This window comes from Pongo pygmaeus, chromosome 22, assembly GCF_028885625.2.
Source record: "Pongo pygmaeus isolate AG05252 chromosome 22, NHGRI_mPonPyg2-v2.0_pri, whole genome shotgun sequence".
In the NCBI taxonomy this organism is placed as follows: Eukaryota; Metazoa; Chordata; class Mammalia; order Primates; family Hominidae; genus Pongo; species Pongo pygmaeus.
Window position 1 is genome coordinate 50,105,491 of NC_072395.2, and position 21,064 is coordinate 50,126,554.

Below are 21,064 nucleotides of genomic sequence, written 5' to 3' on the forward strand. Positions count from 1 at the left end.
TGGAACACGATCCAGTGGTGAAAAGAGCAAGAAGAAATCAAATCACCTCAAAGTCGTTTTGGAAAATAACAGCTTTGTTCCTGAGATCTCCCTGAATTGACTTCAGGAATATTGTGATTGATTCTACAGCAATGGATCATTTCACCTTTTGGCTTTCCCAAATTACCGGACTGAGCAGCTTTGAGTCAACCTTTCCTATCCAGTTTGGGTTCAGGATCAGAGCCCTGTGGTGGGCTCACTAGGGGGTTGCCCTGGAGCATCGGTGCGGCCAGGCAAGGTGCATTGTAGTGGAGGTGTGTAGTCCAGACTCCCTGGCTTAGGGTGAGAACTGTTCCCATTTGTTCCATCATCGCCTCCACTTTTTTTTTTTTTTTTTTTTTTTGAGATGGAGTCTAGCTCTGTCGCCCAGGCTGGAGTGCAGTGGCACAATCTCCACTCACTGAAACCTCCACCTCCTAGGTTCAAGCGATTCTTCTGCCTCAGCCTCCTGAGTAGCTGGGATTACAAATGCACGCCAGTACACCTGGCTAATTTTTATATTTTTAGTAGAGACAGGGTTTTATCATGTTGACCAGGCTGGTCTGGAACTCCTGACCTCAGGTGATCCACCTGCCTTGGCCTCCCAAAGTGCAGGGATTTATAGGCATGAGGCACTGCACCCAGCCCATCGCCTCCACTTTATACTGTCTCTTCCTATTCTCCCTTTAAAGGTGAAAAAAGATAAATATTACTTAGCAAGAACACAGAAACTAAACAATAGTAAACTAGAAAATCCTAATGAGTTATCTGTTAATCAAGTCGGATTGATAAACCATCAAGGCAAAAAAAGACTTTTAACTATGTTAAGAAGAATAATTTGGGGGCCAGGGCCTGGTGGCTCACATCTGAAATCCCAGCATTTTGGGATGCTGAGGTGGGCAGATTGCTTGAGCTCAGGAGTTTGAGACAAGCCTGGACAACCTAGTGAAACCCTGTCTGCAAAAAATACAAAAATTAGCTAGGCATGGTGGCACATGCCTGTGGTCCCAGCTACTTGGGAGGCTGAAGTGGGAGAATCACTTGAGCCTGAGAGGCAGAAGTTGCAGTGAGCCGAGACTGTACCACTGCACTCCAGCCTGGGTGACAGAGTTACCCTGTCTCAAAACAAAAACAAAAACAAGATCTTCATATGAAAATAAATGAAGCTTGACCTCTCACAACATATACAAATGTCAATTCCCAATGGATCACAGTCCTCAATGTGGAAAGCAAAATAATGCAGCTTCTACAAGAAAACAGACAATCTTCCTGCCCCTGGAATAGGCAAAGATTTTAAGGAAGCACTAGCTCCAAGAATAAAATGTTGATAAACTGGATTTTGTTGCACTAAGAACTCTTAAGTTTCTGTTGAGAGAGTGAAAAGGCAAACCATGAAGTGGAAGAAGCTGGTAATCCACACTTCCAACAAGACTCCTCCAGAATGTACAAATAACTACAAATCAGTAAGAAAAAGATAACAATATATTAGAAATAGGCAAGAGATTTGAATAGGCACTTCGCAAGTATCCAGATGGTTTGTTGGCATTTTGATAGCCACATTTGTTCAAAATCAATCACCAAGGAAATATAAATTAGAACATTGCTGGCAGGGTGATAGGGTTTGGATTTGTGTCCCTGCCCAAATCTCATGTCAAATAGGAGGAAGGGCCTGGTGGGAGGTGATTGGATCATGGGGACGGATTTCCCCCTTGCTGATCTCATGATAGTGAGTCCTCGTGAGATCTGATAGTTTGGAAGTGTGTGGCATTCCCCCTTGGCTCGCTCTCTCTCCTGCCCCCATGTAAGTCATGCTCGCTTCCCCTTCACCTTCCTCCATAATTGTACATTTCCTGAGTCTCCCAGCCATGCTTCCTGTTAAGCCTGTGGATCTGTGAGTCAATTAAACCTCTTTTCTTCATAAATTACCCGGTCTCAGGTAGTTCTTGATAGCAGCCTGAGAATGGACCAATACACAGGGTATTTTAAGTTGTCTTGAAGTTTCCTGGTTCTAGCAGGTAGGGCCATGTACTTAGCAAGGACCTGTTTTGCTGTTCTCCGGGGCATGGGTGAAGGTCTGGGGTGTGAGAGGCTGCAGTGAGCTGTAATCACACCTCTACACTCCAGCCTGGGGGACAGAGTGAGACCCTGTCTCAAAAAACAAAAAAAATTTGAATTATGTATACACTTATATCAAAAACCAATGTACTCCTGATTACCTCAGCTTATTATGTTGGGATTATTGAGGTCTATAGTATCTGTATGGTGGAAATACCGTACAATGCAACTCTTCCCAACTCTGCGTTTAGTGGGGTCACACTGGTAGCTTGAAATCAACCATCGTTGGAGTACTTACACCACAGTCATTGGCAAATGCTGCTTTGCTTCCCTGGAAAAGTTGGTAAAGCCTGGAGTTCTGCTGGTCTGATGGTGCTGGAGGTGTCCTTGATACCTTTCTCATTTCACATTTGAAATGGTGATTCAGGCACTCAGCAAACCCTGCTGGGATGATTTCTGCTGAGAGAGCTCCTTCCCACTGCTCTTTGGCTAGGTTCCTCACTTCCCCTGCCACCGCCTGGCCTTGCCTGGTTCTCTGCCATCCTGGAAAGGAGACACTGCTCTCTGCAGCGTCTCTGGCCCAGAGACAGGCTGAGTCTGTCATTGCATTAGCCTCTTAGCGGTTCCTTGGGAGCCACTCCCAGCAGAACGTCTGTCCCTGCCACAACAGGTCCTGTGCTATGAAACACCAAGGAAGGCCCCTTCCTGCCTCTGGCCAGGCCCTGCCTGAGAGGGTGCATGTGAATGCAAAGCAGGTCTGTTTCAGGAGTGCCCAAAAAGAAGCCACCGGGAGGACACCTCCATGCCAGAGGTGACTCATCTTACCTCCCAGAGGAAGGACCAGGGCCGGTCCCTTGGCCTTGCCAGGAGAGCCTCCGCAACAAGCAGCTGGTATGCGTTACAGGGCTCCTGTGGCAGGCACTTCAAAGAGACAAGCTTGCTCTCTGTAACATGTGCCTTTGTGTCAAACAGACCTGTCATTGTTTTCAGCAAATACCTTGGGACTTCAGTGCATAAATACCATTCTGGGTGTTTTTCAGAAGTTGTGTATAAAGGCATTCTGCCTAATTCCTTCAGTCCTCTATTTCAGTTTCTATTTATTTGGTGTGATAGAAAGCTCTTAATTTAGATCTCCCCGCCGCCAGTTCCAAGAAATCTGCCACCAGCTCCAAGCTTCATGTCCTGAAGTGCCACCTCATTCCCGCGGGGTGAGCCAGCGGCCTCTGAAAAGAGGAAGCCATTAAACAGATCACACTGTGCCTCCCGCCGCTGGCCACCGCCCCAGCGCCAGCAGGACTCCGGCTTTGACTGGGGCCTCACTGGAGGCCACATCGCTTTTGCTTCCAGTTTCCAAACTGCTACCACCTTGCAACTGCCAGACCTTTGAAAGCTGAGGCACAGTGCCTCACCCCTTCCTTCAGAAGACTGTCCAGCTCCCCCTCCTCCCCCTCCTCCCTCCCCCACCGGGGACCTCTCCTAGGGGAGGGGTCTGGTGTCCTCAGCTGGCTCCTCTCCACCTTCACTTCTACCCGGGGGCTTCAGTGCATCTGGCTTTATCTCTGGGGTGAGCCATGCGGCCCTGGTCATCTGGACGGGCCACTGAACTCCACACATTGATCTGTTGACTGGCTCATCCATTCATTCATCTGGTCTCATGTGCTGCCCTGTTCTAGGTGCTTCCATACAAAGGGGACAGAAGAAACGATGGAAGGCCTCAGCACTGCAGGAGGGGAGACGGATGTCATCTACAATCACACAATACGTGGGAGGTCACAGGTGATCCCGAGGAAAACAGAGCTGGGAAGGGGATAAGGGAGTCTGTTTGTCTAAACTTGACCCAGGTTTAGACAGAAGCCAGGAACGGCGTCATCTGAGTGCAGCCTGAGGGATGGGGGAGGAGGTAAGGGCAGGGGCGGGCAGTCAGGTAGAGAAGCCAGAGGAGCAATGCCTGCCAGGGTGTTTCCGGAGCCCAAGGAGGCCAGAGCCACTCTTTGACTGGAGGATTGTACAGAAGTGGGGATTCTCAGGGGGTGGATGGGGGTGGGGGGTGGGGGGCAGTGGCCTGAGCCTGGCAGCGCAGGGATTCATGCGGCAGGCAGTGCAGCTTGTTGGTCAGCCCCATGAAATACTAGTTTCACATGTGGCCTTAGACTCTGGGGACTTGGTCTGGGGCCAGGTAGGGGGCATTTCTGATGCGATGTCACCTGTGTTACTCTATCCATCAGGGCCTTACAGAGCCCCTGCTTCCTCCAACACCCCCACCCGCTTTTTCCTGTGGCTTAAAATTGACCCAGTCAGGCCTGCCAGTGGGTCTACCCTGCAGGGCCATGGGAGCACCCATGGATCCCCAGTCCTGGCCCAAGTACCTGCCCTCACTGCTACCCACCCCAGGCCGTCAGCCTCATTCTCACTTTACCTCCTCACACCTGGTTTCACTGAAGCCTGAGCCAGCCCCCTCAACCCCTTCCCAAGCTCCCATCTACCCCTGCCACAGCCCTGCTCCCTGCAGCAGGGGCCTCAGAAGTTATTCTCTTGGAGCGCTGGGATTAAATGAATGTGCCTTGCACATACTAGCTGCTCAGTAAACACAAAAAAACTCAACCCAGGCTCCAGAGTAAGAGCCACACCCCACAAGCTGGCTGTGGTGGCCTCTGAATCTGAATTCCCACCTCCATGTGACCTTCCTTAAGCCCCTCACTCCAGCCCTGCTCTTCACCATCTCCCAACATGATATTTACTAATGGCCATTTCAGGTACTGTGTTACCTGTCCACCAACATTGCAGCATTTAATTTCCCCAAGTACCCTATGAAGAAGACATTACTCTTGCCTGCATTTTACAGACAAGGAAATAAACCTAAAAGGTTACGTGATTTCCCCAAGGTCATGTAACTGGAAAATGTCAGGATTTGCACTTGCTAAGCCAACTCTCTCCTCTAGCCATTCTGCTTCTTCCCGTTAATACAAAACCCACTTGTCCCCCAAGGTTCAGCTCAGGTTCCCATGCCAAAACAAAACCTTCTCAGGCACGCAGGCGGCAAAAGCCTTGGAACCCCCGTTTACTACTGCTCGCCCTCACACCACAGCTGCAGTGGGTTTCCCCTTCACGTTTGCTCATGAGGCTGATGCAGGGCAGGTGAGACCGAAAATCGGGGCTTAGCCCAGGAGGGTTCTTGGCTTCACCCTGGAAAGAATTCAAGGGCAAGCTGGTGGTGTTAAGACAGCAACTTTTATTGAAGCGGCCGTGCACAGCGGCAGCAGAGGTGCTGCTCCCTGCACAGCAGGGCTACCCCACAGGCAGTGCGTCCAGAGTAACAGCTCAGAGGCAGTGCTGCAGTCCTATTTATAGCCACTTTTAATTATATGCAAATTAAAGGGCAGATTATGCAGGAATTTCTAGGAAAAGGGTGGTAACTTCTGGGTCATTGAGTCCTTGCCGTGGGAAGGGGAAGTAATGTCTGGGTGTTGCCAAGGCAATGGTAAACTGACGTGGCACACGAGTGAATGTGTCTTATGGACAGTTGCTTCTTTTTAGTAGTTTATATATTCTAGATACAAGTCATTTGTCGGATGTGTTTTGTAATTTTTCTTCAAGTCTGTGGCTTGCATTTTCATTTTCTTAACAGTATTTTTTAACAGTCTTTTGTAATTTTGAGGAAAAGTCTTCAATTTTGATGAAGTCCAATTTATTATTTTTTCTTATTATTTTTATACTTAGTTTTTTTTATTTAAAAAAGTCAGCAAGGCTGGGCATGGTGGCTCGTGCCTGTAATCCAGTACTTTGGGAGGCCAAAGTGGGTGGATTACTTGAGTATAGGAGTTTGAGACCAGCCTAGGCAACACAGTAAGACCCCCCCCATCTCTTTTTTCAGAAGAAGAAGGAGAAGGAGAAGAAGAGGGAGAGGGAGAGGGAGGGGGAGGGGGAGGAAGGGAAAGGGTGGGGAGGGGGAGGAGGAGGAGGAGAGAAGGAAAGAAGAAGAAGGAAAGAAATCTGCCAAACCACCCAAAGTCAATAAGATTATTCTTCTCAAAGTTTTTTAGTTTTAGTTCTTACATTTAGGTCTATGATCATTTTCTAGTTGATTTTTGTATGTGCTATATATCATGAGGATTGAGGTTCACTTTCTTTTTGCATATAGTTAACTGGTTATTTCAACTTGGAGCCTTGAAATCATGTAATGTAAGTCCTCTTGTTCTTTTCCAATTTTGCTGTTGACTATTCTATTTACTTCCATATTAATTTTACAATTAACATCAATTTTTACCAAAAAGTCTGCTTGGATTTTGATCTAAGCACCTATAGATGAATATAGGGAGACTTGACACCTTTACATGATTGAATCTTCCACTCTGTGAATATGGACTCTCTCTCCATTTATTCAGGTATTCTTTAATTTCTTTCAGGAATATTTTGTAGTTTCCAGTGTACACATCTTTCAATCTTGCACATCTTTTGTGAAATTCATTCCTAAGTATTTTCTATTTTTGATGCTGTTAACAATGTTTATTTTAATTTTAATTTCTGATTGTTCATTGCTAGGATATAGAAAAGCAGTTGGTTTTTGTATATTTATTGTATATCCTGCAACCTTGCTAAAGACACTTACTGGTTCTAGTAGCTTCTTTTTATGGATTCTGTAGAATTTTCTACATAAATAATCATGTCATCTGAGAATAAAGATAGTTTAAATTCTTTCTTCCCAATCTGGATGCCTTTTATTTCTTATCTTACTGAACTACATACAATGAAATTAAGTCCAAATGTTGAACAGAAGAGATGACAGCAGGCAGTTTTACTTCATTCTTCATCTTAGACTGAAAGCATTCAATATTTTACTACTAAGTATAATGTTGATTGTAGATTTTTTGTAGATGCCCTTTAGCAGGTTGAGGAAGTTCTTTTATAGTTCTAATTTGCTGAAAGCTTTTTTTTAAATCAGAAGTCAATATCAGATTTGTCAAATTTTTTCTGCAATTTGGATGATCATATGTATCAAATTTTAAGTTTTCTTTGTTTAATCTGTTAATATGATAAATTATTTTTAAATGTTAAGCCAACTTTACTTTCCTGGGATATAAACCCCACTTGGCCATCCTTTTTATATTATTGTTAAATCCAATGTTCTAATTTTTGAAGTGAATATTATTTTAAATTGACAAATCATAAGTGTATATATTTATGGGATACAATGTGATGTTTTGATGTGTGTATACAATGTGGAATAGTTAAATCAAGCTAACAAATATATCCACCAACTCACTTATTTTTTGTGGTGATACATCTGAAATTTACTCTCTTAGCTATTTTGAAATATATAATGCATTATTAACTGCAGTCACCCTACTGTGCAAATAGATCTTGAACACTTATTCCTTCTGCGTAACTGAAACTTTGTACCCTTTGACAACATATTTCCATTCTCTCGCCTGTCCCTACTCCCCAGCCTCTGGTAGACACCATCCTATTCTCTACTTCTATGAGTTTGACTTTTTTAGATTCCATATGCAAGTAAAATCATGTGGTATTTGTCTTTCTGTGACAGGCTTACTTTTTTTTTTTTTTTTTTTTTTTTTTAAATGAGACAGAGTCTTGCTCTGTCTCCCAGGCTGGAGTGTAGTGGCATGATCTCAGCCACTGCAACCTCTGCCTCCCAAATAGCTGGGACTACAGGCATGTGCCACCACACTCGGCTAATTTTTGTATTTTTAGTAGAGATGGGGTTGCTCTCAAAACTCCTGACCTCAAGTGATCCACCCACCTTGGTCTCTCAGAGTGCTGGGATTACAGGTGTGAGCCACCATGCCCGGCCCGACTGGCTTAACGTAATGCCCTCTAGGTTCATCCATGTTGTCATAAATGACAGAATTTCCTTATTTTTTTCCCATAAGAGACAGCCTTAAATAAAAAAGAAAGAAAGAAAGAGAAAGAGAAAGAAAGAAGGAAAGAAGGAAAGGAAGGAAGGAGGGAAGGAAGGGAAGGAGGGAAGGAAGGGAAGGAAGGGAAGGAAGGGAAGGAGGGAAGGAAGGGAAGGAGGGAAGGAAGGGAAGGAAGGGAAGGAAGGGAAGGAGGGAAGGAAGGGAAGGAGGGAAGGAAGGGAAGGAGGGAAGGAAGGGAAGGAGGGAAGGAAGGGAAGGAAGGGAAGGAGGGAAGGAAGGGAAGGAAGTGGCGTGATCTCAGCTCACTGCAAACTCCGCTTCCCGGCAACCTCCCAAAGTGCTGGGATTGAGGCATGAGCCACTGTGCCCAGCCAGAATTTCCTTCTTTTTAAAAGCTGAATAGTATTCCATGGTGTCTATAGATGCACCATATTTTCTTTATCCATCCATCTGTTGATGGTCACCCAGGTTGATTTCATATCTCAGCTATTGTGAATAATGATTCAGTGAACATGAGAGTATGCCTGGCCTCTTTCACTATCAGAAAGATAATAGCCATTATAACAGGTATAAGGTGATATCTTTGTGGTTTTAATTTGCATTTTCCTGGTTGGGCGTGGTGGCTCACGCCTGTAATCCCAGTACTTTGGGGGGCCGAGGTGAGTGAATCACTTGAGGCCAGGAGTTCGAGACTAGCCTGGCTTAACATGGTGAAACCCAGTCTCTACTAAAAGTACGAAAATTAGCTGGGCATGCGGGCTGGGCGCGGTGGCTCACGCCTGTAATCCCAGCACTTTGGGAGGCCTAGGTGGGTGGATCACCTGAGGTTGGGAGTTTGAGATCAGCCTGACTAACATGTGAAACCCCGTCTCTACTAAAAATAGAAAATTAGCCGGCTGTGGTGGTGCATGCCTGTGGTCCCAGCTAATTAGAAATTAGTTGTTTCCAATTTCTAATTTTTAAAAGTGTTTTGCATCCATGTGCATGAAGAATATTAATCTATATTTTCTTATATTGTCTTTCTTTGACTTTGATAACAAGGTGATTTGGCTTCATATAATGAACCCAGACGTCCGTCCGTCCTTCCTTCCTTCCTCCCTCCCTCCCTCCCCTTCCCCTCCCTCTCTCCATTTTCCTTCTCTTCCCTTCCCTCCCCTCCCTTCCTCTCCCCTCCCCTCCTTTCCCTTCCCTTTCCAACAGGGTCTCAGGCCGGGTGCAGTGGCTCACACCTCTAATCTCAGCACTTTGGGAGGCCGAGGTGAGTGGATCATGAGGTCAGGAGTTCAAGACCAGCCTGGCCAAGATGGTGAAACCCCATCTCTACTAAAAATACAAAAAAATTAGCCAGGCGTGGTGGCAGGCATCTGTAATCCCAACTACTCAGGAGGCTGAGGCAGGAGAATCTCTTGAACTTGGGGGGCGGAGGTTGCAGTGAGCCAAGATCACACCACTGCACTCCAGCCTGGGTGACAGAGTGAGACTCTGTCTCAAAAAAAAAAGACAGGGTCTCAGTCTGTCGCCCAGGATGGAGTGCAGTGGTGCAATCCCAGCTCACTGAAGCCTCAACTTCTCAGGCTCAAGTGATCCTCCCACTTCAGCCTCCTGAGTAGCTGGGGCTAATTTTTTTTTTTTTTTTTTTTTTTGTAGACAAAGTTTCTCTCTATGTTGCCTAGGCTGGTCTCAAACTCCTGGGCTCAAGTGATCCTCCTGCCTTAGACTCCCAAACTGCTGGGATTGCAGGCGTGAGCCACCACACCTCGTTTGGTATTCTTTTCTCTGTGATTTTCTGAAAGAGTTTGTGTGGAATTGGTATTTCTTCCATAAATATTGGTTAAAAGTCATCACTAAACCTATCTGCGCCTGTAATGTTGGGTTTTCATTTTGGTTAAGTTCAAAATATTTCCTAATTTTGATCTTCTCTTTAACCCATGAGTTATTTAAAAGTATGCTATTTAGTTTCCAGGTATTTGGAGAGTTTTCAGATATTTTTCTGTTACTAATTTCTAATTTAATTCCAAGAGTCAGAGCATATACTTTGTATAATTCAAATCCTTTTACAATTATTAAGACTTTGAGTTGTTTTATAGTCCACAGTATAATCTATCTTGGCAAATGTTCCATGTGTACTTAAAGTAAGAATTGTGAGCCGAGCGTGGTGGCTCATGCCTGTAATCCGAGTATTTTGGGAAGCCAAGCAGGGCAGATTGCTTGAGGTTGGGAGTTCGAGACCAGATGTTGTGCAATGTGCCGGACAGTCCCAGAGAGTGAAGTCTGGTTCTGTGCTCGGTAAGACTTTTCAAAGTCCCACTGACCTCCACCTACATCCATGCTGCTGCCCAGTGATGTGAACTACATCTATATATATATATATTTTTTTTTTGAGATGGAGTCTTGTTCTGTCACCAAGGCTGGAGTGCAGTGGCACGATCTCGGCTCATGGCAACCTCCACCTCCCAGGTTCAAGCGATTCTCCTGCCTCAGCCTCCCGAGTAGCTGGGATAACAGGAGCCCACCACCACGCCTGGCTAATTTTTTATATTTTTAGTAGAGACGGGGTTTCGCCATGTTGCCCTCCTGGCCTCAAGTGATTCACCTGCCTTGGCCTCCCAAAGTGCTGGGATTACAGGCATGAGCCACTGTGCCCGGCCCATAATTTTAAGATTTCTAAGAGCTGAATTTGAAAAGTAAAAGTGAGCCAAGTGCAATGGCAGCCACCTGTAGTCTCACCTACTTGGGAGGCCGAGGCAGGAGGATCCCGTTAGCCTGGGAGTTCTGGGCTGTAGTGTGCTGTGCTGATTGAGCATCCACAGTAAGTTCAGCATCAATATGGTGACCTCCTGGGAGTGGGGGACCACCAGGTTGCCTAAGGAGGTGTGAACTGGCCCAGATCAGAAAGGGAGCAGGTCAAAACTCCCATGCTAATCAGTAGTGGGACTGCACCTGTGAATAGGCGCTGCATTTCAGCCTGGGCAACATAGCGAGACTCCCTTTCTCAAAAGATAAAAAATAAGTAAAAATAAAAAGTAAAAATGAGGAAATAGAATTTTAGAAATAGAATATAGAATTATATTTTGTTTAGCATATCTAAAATGTTTGAAAATCAACATAAAATTATTATCATTATTATTATTATTATTATTATTTGAATTGGAGTTTTGCTCTTGTTGCCCAGGCTGCAGTGCAGTGGTGTGATCTCAGCTCATTGCAAACTCTGCCTCCCAGGTTCAAGCAATCATCCTGCCTCCGCCTCCAGAGTAGCTGGGATTACAGGTGCCCGCTACCATGCCTGGCTAATTTTTTTTTTTTCTATTTTTAGTAGAGACGGGATTTCACCATGTTAGCCAGGCTGGTCTTGAACTCCTGACCTCAGGTGATCCATCTGCCTTGGCCTCCCAAAGTGCTGGGATTACAGGCGTGAGCCATCACGCCTGGCCTAATGTAAAATTATTAATGAGGTATATTACATCTTTTTTTTTTTTTTTTTTCTCATCCCAGGTCTACAACATCCAGAGCAGCCACATTGCAAGTGCTCAGTAGCCACATGTGGCCAGCACACATGGCCCATGGCAACTGTGCTGGACACGATGGGTCCAGACCTCACTTCATTTTATGTATAAACACCAAGTATCTTGTGAGCTTTACTGTACATGAATTTCTCAGGAATGCTGTAACTGTGCACATTGAGGTTTGAGGTTTGATTGCCCTTTTGTTGTTTTTTTCTGAACGTTACTAAGGGTTGTTCATAATTTTGGAAGGTAGTATTATCCAATAGCCCCCGCCCTCTCCGCGTCTGCAGTGTGAGTCCCCTGCACAACACGCACTGAAGCCGCTGCCTTTGTAGCTCTCACATTCATGGTGATTCTACCCGAGGCCATGCACTGAATATGTCAGTATCATGGCTTGATATCTTCCAATTTAGCTGTGCCTGAGCATCTATGTACTGAAATCAGTATTATTTTATAATACATTTCTTTGTTTTTTGAGATGGGGTGTCACTCTGTCGCCCTGGCTGGAGTGCACTGGCGTGATCTAGGCTCACTTCAACCTCCACTTCCTAGGCTCAAGTGATCCTCCCACCTCAGCCTCCCGAGTAGCTGGGACCACAGGCACACGCCAGCACGCCCAGCTAATTTTTTGTATTTTTGGTACAGACGGGGTTTCGCCTTGTTGCCCAGGCTGGTAGAATACATTTCTTTATATTCTTTTATTTATTTATTTATTTATTTATTTAGAGACAGAGTCGCTCTGTTGCCCAGGCTGGAGTGCAGTGGCGCGATCTCGGCTCACTGCAAGCTCCGCCTCCCGGGTTCACGTCATTCTCCTGCCTTAGCCTCCTGAGTAGCTGGGACTACAGGCACCCACCACCATGCCCGGCTAATTTTTTGTATTTTTAGTAGAGTCGGGGTTTCACCGTGTTAGCCAGGATGGTCTTGATCTCCTGACCTCATGATCTGCCCGCCTCGGCCTCCCAAAGTGCTGTGATTACAGGCGTGAGCCACTGCACCCAGCCCATTGTGATTTTCTTTGTTGCTATGCATGTAATTGATTTTTGCAGTTTCCATGGATTAAAAAAGATGTATTTGCTACCAGATATAAAGGAAAATGGTGGTAAAAGTACACTCACTTCTTATCTTTTTTATGTATGGGATTGTTTTTTTGTTTGTTTTGAGACAGAGTCTCACTCTGTCACCCAAGCTGGAGTGCTGTGGCGCGATCTTGGCTCACTGCAACCTCTGCCTCCTGGGTTCAAGCAATTCTCATGCCTCAGCTTCCCAAGTACCTGGAATTACAAGTGTGTGCTACCATGCCCGGCTAATTTTTGTTTTTTTTTTTAAGTAGAGACAGGGTTTCGCCATGTTGGCCAGGCTGGTCTCAAACTCTTGGACTCAATTGATCCGCCTGCCTCGGCCTCCCAAAGTGCTGAGATTACAGGCATGAGCCACTGCGCCCAGCCATGTAGGGGATTTTGAATTTAACTTTGAACTTGTGTTTTCTTAATACATATTGGTGTCGAAAATTGTTTTAAAACAAACATGAATATTTAAGATTTTAGTTTTTTGCTCCTTTCTCTCACCTTTCTGCAGCTAAGCCTGGGTGCATCCTTTTTTGGTGTATCACGCGGCAGTACATCTGGGCTCCTGGCCCAGCCTCCCCAGGTGGCCCCATCAGAGGCTATACATCTGTAGACAGAAAAGCTGGTCTCCTTCCTTTCACTTAAGATCCAGAGGTTGTGGTCTAGTTCTTGAAGGTCTAGTCCTTGACCCAGGTGGGAGACAGTGACCCCTGAGAAAGGAAGTGACCACACCCTGCTTTATGGGGCCTTTGCTGACCAAACCCTACCTCTCATAATGCTTTTCTTTTGAGTTGCTTTCTCCTTAAGTCTTCATGCTCAGCCTCCTACCACAGCTGGACGTTTGTAAAGGGAACCAGAAACATCTTCTGGGAAAATGACAGTTGATGCAGATGACAGTAAACCATAATCTTTTGGTATTATCCTGACCCTTGGTCCTGATCAAGCTGGCACTCCCCAGAATCCGACAAGATACAGACATAGGCACAGATTCTGTCTTCGTACTTTTCTAAGTACTTAAAACCTCCACAGCATATGTCTTTTGTATGTTATACACAAGACTGTAAAGAGACTGGCTGGGGTTGGACATGAAAAGCCCTACAAAGTCAGAATCCTGCCAACCTGGATGGGGGTCTATCCAAGGAATTCCATCTTACCAGTGACATTCACAGAAAAGCACAGTAAAGCACAGGGGATCCTTGCTGAGTTTGAATTCCTCAGTCTGCCTTTCCGCATCTTTTGAGTGATATACTCTAATAATTTGACTGCATTTTGTTTGAGTATAGCTGGATCCGCTTTGATTCTACAAATTAGGTGCCCTTCTGTTTCTTAGTAATGTCATATTCTCTGACCACTGTAGCCACTTAAGATAGTCTCAAATATGAATAATTTTCAATGGCCATAGTGGAGAAGATGCTGACCCAGGAGGCTTATTCTCACCTCCACCTCTTAGACTCACATGTATGATTTTTTTCCCTCCCTACCAAAGTGGCTAGTTTTGACAGCCTTTAGGTTGCAGAATTGTTTATATTCGAAAGAAGACCTTACCTTCATAGAGCATTTTCCCGGGCAATTGTTCTGCTTTGTAAGTTTTTAATATCTACTCTTACTCGGAGTCCCAAAATGAGTTAGCTTGGGTAGATCTCACAATGAAAACCGATTTCTTCGCATAAAACTTTATTCTACCTTTTTGAAAACCAGCTGGAAATGATGAATGGTGGCTTCAATAGTAGTGGTTCACGAAGAACTGATCATGTCCCCATCAATGAGGTCTTACCCGTGGCAGGGCAATGGCGATCTACTGTAATTCTGTATTGGTTGTAGTAAGTTGGCGGAATATCAGGCCAAGAATCAACAGAGCTACGTGGCTTAGGCAGGTCAGTTTCTCTGTGCCTCAGCCTGCTCACCTGTGAGACGGGAATAATAAACACCCCTCAGAAGGTATTGTGAGGTCATTCACTAAAGGACATTTCAGTGCTTTGAATGGGTCTGGAACATACCCTGGTATTTTTACTCTACATAGAAGAAATCAGTCCTAGAATATAATTAGATAGGAGTTTCTGGTCCTTTAATCACTCGCCTCCTTCCTAAACTGGATCCAGCTGCAAATGATTGCGTTAGTCTCAGGACTGCATTTTCGTTTGACTCAGCTGATCAAAACTGACACCATTCTAAGGCAGGAGAATAGGGTCTGGAGGCAGTAAACCTAAGGCCATTCACGCTGACTTCCTAGAACTAAATCAAAAGGAAAACCCCAACTTTCCACATCCAAGTAACAAAAGGACCAGAGGCTACTCCCTTTGCAACCCCCCTTTTTCCACGTGGCAGATAAACTCCAAGTACCTCTGACTGGTCCCCTCCCACAGCCAATGAGGCTGTTCACAGGTCAAGACTTCATTTGCATAGGAGTATAACTTGGTAACTTCAGCCTCTGATTGGTTCCTTTCTGCAACGAATCAGATGTTTGCATAGGGTATAGCTTTATAACTTCGCTTCAGCCTCTGGTTGGTCCTCTCCTGCAACCAATCAGACTGATTATGGTCCACTACTTCATTTACATAAGGTGTACACCAAGTAACCAATGGGAAACCTCTACAGGGTATTTAAATCCCAGAAACTTGTGTAACCCGGCTGTTCAGCCTCAGGGGCTGCTTCCACCTTGTGGGGTGTACTTTCATTTTCAATAAATCTCTGCTTTTGTTGCTTCCTTCTTTCCTTGCTTTGTGTGTTTTGTCCAATTCTTTGTTCAAGAACGCCAGGGTGACGTAACAGTTCAAACCATGAAAAGGTAACAGAGCCCTTGGCACGTCTCAACATGTGGTGACACAGCTAATAACCTGTGATGCACACATGGGAGCAAATGCATAGAAAAACTTGTCAATGACACGGCAAAGTAAAACCCAAATGAAGCCAGGTGAAAGAATGGGCTGCAGCGCAGGCAAAACTGCACCACGTTACAGACTGCTCGCCTGGGATGGAACGGTGGGGAGGTGCGCAGACGGATGGACAAGCGCCTGGCAAAATGGATTTGGTTTCCTAGACCGCTAATGCAACCAACAGTTCCCTCCTCACAGGGTCGCTATAACGAGGTAACATAAACAGCACTTAGAAGACGGCCTGACCCAGAATAACACTAATGTTCACATGGCTGCGACTCTCAGACCAAAATCAATGGCCGGTATCTACTGAAACTTCAGCAAGACGAAACCACGGGAATGGCGCTCCGTTGAGTAAAGCAACGCACAGCACAGCACATCACATCCCCCGTAGCGGGAGGCTCTGGCCTCACCCGAGCGGCACTTCCCGGAAGAGCCCAGGATATTCGGGGACCGGCACCGGAGAGCGGCCCAGGCCCCCTGGCACCCAGCTGGCCGCCCTGTTGCAGCTCTCATGCCAAGACCTGCGCCTAACGGCAGGGATTCCGGCGGTCATCATTTATTCTTGGCGCTAAGCTGCCGCTTCTCTTTTCTATCACCACAGAGTAACGCAGACCCCATCGTTTCCTTCCATTCTGAGCCAACCACTCCAGCAGCCACCGGGGCGCCAGGTTATGCTGGGGCTGCACCACCGGATCCGAGGCTTTTGAAGCCACGCCCGGGCGCGGAGGATGGGCAGGATTTGCCCCGTGAACTCTCGCGCACGCAGGCTCCGCGCGAGGCCCGGGCGCCCGAGGGGGGATTCCCTCCCCTATCACCAGCTCTAGGGTGGTGTCCCCCGGCTGTGGAGCCCAGACCCCGGCCGTCCAGCAGCGTATAGACTAGCCCCTGTCTGCGGCGTAACTGCACCGCGCTGGGGATCCGCCTCCTACCGCCAGGGTGAGGGCGCCGTCCTCTAGCGTATGCTACGCAGGCGCGCCCTGCCCTCCCGGTCACGTGACCACGCCTACAGCCGAAGAGGATGGAAAAATGCCGCCCTGTTCCTGAACAGGAAGCGGAAGCAGGAAGGAACTGAGAACACCGGCATCTGCTGCCGCCCTGAATCAGCGTTAGCATGTGGAGGTAACCTCAGCCCCCAGTTTTTGAAGAAGGTAATTCAGATTCAGACACAGGAATTATGGTGAGGGTAGAAATGGACTAGAAGTTTCGTTCCCCTTGCCCACCAAGACTCCAGAGCAGGTGGGTTCCTGATATCTACTCTGCATGAAGCCCTGGGCTTTCCGGACCTCCCTACTTTTCCTTAGAATTCACAGCACAGCTGAGCCAAAATGTATTCCTGCCAAAACGGGCATTTCCCGAAAGAAAGTATTGTTTTAGATTCATTGTTCACAGCCTTTCTTTCGTCTCCCCTTCCTTTCCTCATCTCTTGCTCTAATTGGAGAATTTGACAACTCTGAACCTCTGACCGTGGATAACCCCAACTCCAGCAAGCCTGGGCAAGAGTGGGACGGTTGCAGCCCAAGGAAGCCAAAATCTGAATTTTGCCTAGTAACAGATCATGGAGAGGTCAGACCAAGAAGTGGAAGGAAGTGGCCGGCCTGAGGCCTTTGTTTGGGCCACTCAGGGTTGAATGAAATGATAAAGGTAGCCACGTTGTCTGGAAGCGCTTCAGGTAATAATTATTCTCTAAGGAAAGCAGTCATATTTATATCCATAAAATCAGTTTATTAAATTACATAGCAATATACATCCCAAACCTTTTCTCAAAATTGTCATTAGCTTTTTAAATTCATTAAATATTTTCATCTCATTAAAAATGGTTTCTTCCTTTAAAATTTCCCAGAAAGTGTGGCCTCTGTTTTCTGCTACTCAGTTTAAACACATCATCAAGGATAATTAATAATGTCAGGTGAGCATAAAAGATTATAAACCAGAAATGTATTTTCTGGGAACCAAGTTTCCAGTGACTCAGATAAGTTTTATTAATTTCACGGGTGAAGCCCCTGGATAAAGCAGTGCCTAAATCAGGCTTGTTTACCCTTGGCATTGTGTCACCAAACACTTTCAGGATAGTGGAAGTACATACAGCCTGGGAGGCCTTTGGCCTGAGCCTGTTTTGGCCAAGCCCATCCAGAATGAAAAGTACAAGAGAAGGCTAGTGTGTGTGCAAAGTAGCATGGCTTATTTTGAGGTCCTATCAGTTGTGGGCCAACAAAACTGGCAGGATTTGAAGGAAGAAATGTATTGCAATAGTCCATATCCTTCGAACCACAAAGGGAGACTGAGGAAATGCTGGCTTTAGGCCAAAAAAACCCTGGCTCAAAACAGCTTCCTCCAGTGGCTCAGAGGCAGACCAAGTTCATCAAGTCAAGGACCTTTTCCTGCTACCACCTTGCGGAGAGGGGCCTTCACCAGCCCGCCCTGCACGAGTCTCTGCCGTTCAGAACGTACCCAGTAACAACAGGAGCAAACATACATGTTTTCCCCTCAGGTAACTTTGCATTTAAATATATTCTGGGAAACTGCTGGGCACAGTGGCTTCCACCTGTAATCTCAGCACTTTGGGAGGCCAAGACAGGAGGATCACTTGAGTCTAGGCGTTCAAGACCAGCCTGGGCAACATAGGGAGACCCTGTCTACAAAACATTTAAAAATTAGCTGAGTGTGGTGGCACTCACCTGTAGTCTCAGCTACTCAGGATGCTGAGGGGAGGGATCGCTTGAGCCAGGGAGGTTGAGGCTGCCGTGAGCTGTGATCCTGCCAGTGTGCTCAGCCTACGCGACAGAGTTGGGAAAACTCTGTCTCTCTTTCTCTCTATGTATGTATATGTTCAGGGAAATGGCAGCGTGAGATTTTATGGCTTTATTCTTGAGACTTCAGAAACACTTCAGCACCAGCCAAATCCCCCCATGAGAGCAAGGAACACTTTTCCAGTTGCTTACAAATTTTAAAGTTATAATGAAAAATGTTGTAAAAAGAACTACAGAGGCTGGGTGTGGTGGCTCACACCTGTAATCCCAGCACTTTGGGAGGCCAAGGCAGGGGGATCACAAGGTCAGGAGTTCAAGACCAGCCTGGCCAAGATGGTGAAACCCCGTCTCTACTAAAAATACAAAAATTAGCCAGGCGCGGTGGCGGTCACCTGTAATCCCAACTACTCGGGAGGCTGAGGCAGGAGAGTCGCTTGAACCTGGGAGGTGGAGGTTGCAGTGAGCTGAGATCACGCCACTGCACTCCAGCCTGGGCGACAGAGTGAGACTCCGTCGCAAAAACAAAACCAAAAAACTACAGAACAGAGTAGGGGTGGAGGGAAGTCAGGCATTTCCAGTGGCTAGCACTTTGCGCTCTGCCTTGGCGAGTATCTGCAAACATCCTGACCATCGAGTGTGCTTGCAGCCATCCTGGATGTCAACTGGCCACAGACCCTTTGCTATGGGGAGTCCCCAGCTACATCCATTAGCAAGTCAGAGAGGTTTCCTTTTGTCCCCATGATGCCACTCTCCAGCAAGCTCAAACTGCTGTCACAATTGTTTTACTGTACCTAAAAAGGAACAGATAAGGCAAGAGCTACAGTCAATGTTTTCTGTGAAATGGTCTTGGCAAATAGCATTAAGAAATCTTGTTGAATTTCAAAGAAAAGTTCTCATTAGAGGTGCCTGTTGGAAGCAGAAGCCTCAAGAAATGAGGAAGGGAATTTAATTTGAGGGTCTGTTTCATTTCTGATACAGAATAATCACAAAAACAAGCATATGCCGCTGGCTGTAGCTCCCCTTAGGATTTGGATAACCAGCTGGATTTCCAGATGGCCACTCCCGTTTTCTGTGCTTCCCTCCTCTGGGCTATATCCTGCAGAGCTTCAGCGGGAAGTTCTCCGTGATGAGGTGGTCGGGGTGAAGAAGCACCACGATGTTCACCTCAAATTCTGAGAAGAGAAGAGAGGGTGGATTTATGCTCACTGTTACCGAGCAGCGAAACCACACGCCACCACCACTGCAGCGCTGTAAGCTCTAATGGCGAAGGAGCACCCGATGCGGGTGGGTTTCATTGCTGTCCCCTCAGCGCCACCCCGACCTTTCAGCCAAACCGGTGGAGATGACTATGCTGATGTCTGACTACCTCTGTCAACTTTCTCTAAGTGAATTTTTGTCCTCTCATCTTGGAACATGAGTGATCAGGCTTCACCAACTACACTTTCCCTGTCCCTTTGCTTTCCTACAAAGGATATTCTAGAACCCTTTCAATTCATTTGTATTCCTTTGCCTTCTTTTTACATTTCCTACGGTTCTTAATGAACTAGCAGACCGTGAACCAGCCCATAGCTGTCTGGGCCCATGTCCCCAATCCCCAGGTGAGAAACAGTCTTCAGAAGCAACAATTTCATTGTTGCTCCATTGGATATTATTCATCCATCACCTTTCAGCAAACAGGATTCCTTCTCCACCTACTCTTCAGCTGCTATGGGTGGGCCTTATTGATCATAACAAAAGGGGTGTGTGTGAAGAGGAGAAGTACCTGACGACGAATAAGCACCATGTCCTTCCCCAGTGTGACGAGGGGTGGGAAGGGCACCGTATGGGCAGAGGGCACACTGTGCCGAGCCCCACACTGCAGCAGCTCACCTGTGGAAGGGGCCTTGGAGTCAGTGCCCACCTGTGGCTGGGGTCTGCAGGACAACATCCCCGTGTGGGAGTGTCCACCTCTGCCCAAACATCAGCCACGAGAAGAGTCGGCCACCAGCAGTGCCCAGCCTGTCCTTCCTCACTTTATTGTCACTACATTAGAGCGCTCTGGGCACTTCCTGCCACCACATCCTTCAATGGGTTCTCCACCCCTCTTGTTGTGCCCCCCAGAAGGGTGGAGGGTGTGGCTGGAGTGGACAGAGAGGGATGCCCAGCAGGCATGATAGGGAGCTGGCGGGGGCTTTCCTTTACAGCAGGAAAACAGCTGCATTGGAGCTGCCATGATACCCAGGCACTGCTTACAGTCCGAGTGAGTTCCAGTCTCGGGCCTGACCGTGCATTTGAGATCCCTTGCACACAGTTGGAGGGGAACACAGAGGTGCTGCTCTTGATGCGGATGCAGTGCTCACTCCTGACTTCCAACCTAGAGGTCCCGAGCTTCTCTGAATCACTGTCCCCTGCTACTGAGAAGGTTCGGTCCCTTCCTACTGGGTCTCTCTGTTCTACTTCTTCGTAGTGTGGAGTGATCTCCCAATTAACATGATTCTTATTAAGATGGAGGTACCATTACAATATTTATAGGAAGAGTTAAAAACATGGAAATGTTCATGATACAATGTTAAGGGAAGACGGCAGAATATAAAAGGGTGTCTGTGACCTGATTCAGATCCCATGGTTAAAATATGAACACACAGGTTCATGGAAACTCACTAGAGGCATCTAGGCCGCGGGGCTCAAGGCCTTCCTGCTGCTGAGCACTCACTCTGGGGTTTTCATGGGTCCTGGACCTTCACACAGAGCCACTTTCTCAGTATCCACACCACCCCTGCTCAGGTGGTGCTCACTCACGTGAGTTTTCTTCACGGAGCTCAGCGTCACCTGCCTATGTCTACACAGAGCTCAGTGTCACCTGCCCATGTCTACACTGATGTGGGTCTGTGTGTCTCCCCATGTGACAGTGGAAGTCCCACAAGCACCAGGACTGTCTGT

General features: G+C 46.7%; 2 protein-coding genes and 1 pseudogene across 9 annotated transcripts in view; 2 read left to right on the forward strand and 1 right to left on the reverse strand.

Moving 5' to 3' along the window:
- Positions 1 to 3,951, forward strand: part of TTC3 (tetratricopeptide repeat domain 3) — a 130,789-nt gene extending 126,838 nt beyond the window's left edge. For 3 of the 8 annotated variants that reach the window (XM_063659743.1, XM_063659744.1, XM_063659740.1), the window contains one exon: positions 3,747 to 3,900. In XM_063659743.1, coding sequence (XP_063515813.1) covers positions 3,747 to 3,885 — 139 coding nt within the window. In that variant the 3' untranslated portion in view covers positions 3,886 to 3,900. Of the gene's footprint in view, positions 1 to 3,746 lie in introns of all 8 variants that reach the window. The other 5 variants (XM_063659733.1, XM_063659732.1, XM_063659739.1 and 2 more) reach the window with 4 other exon arrangements.
- An 11,483-nt stretch (positions 3,952 to 15,434) lies between these two features.
- LOC129022595 (Down syndrome critical region protein 9-like) lies at positions 15,435 to 16,773 on the forward strand (annotated as a pseudogene).
- A 326-nt stretch (positions 16,774 to 17,099) lies between these two features.
- Positions 17,100 to 21,064, reverse strand: part of VPS26C (VPS26 endosomal protein sorting factor C) — a 68,715-nt gene continuing 64,750 nt past the window's right edge. Inside the window, exon 11 of the mRNA XM_063659745.1 lies at positions 17,100 to 19,317. Within this exon, the coding sequence (XP_063515815.1) occupies positions 19,235 to 19,317 (83 nt within the window). The 3' untranslated portion in view covers positions 17,100 to 19,234. The remainder of the gene's footprint in view (positions 19,318 to 21,064) is intronic.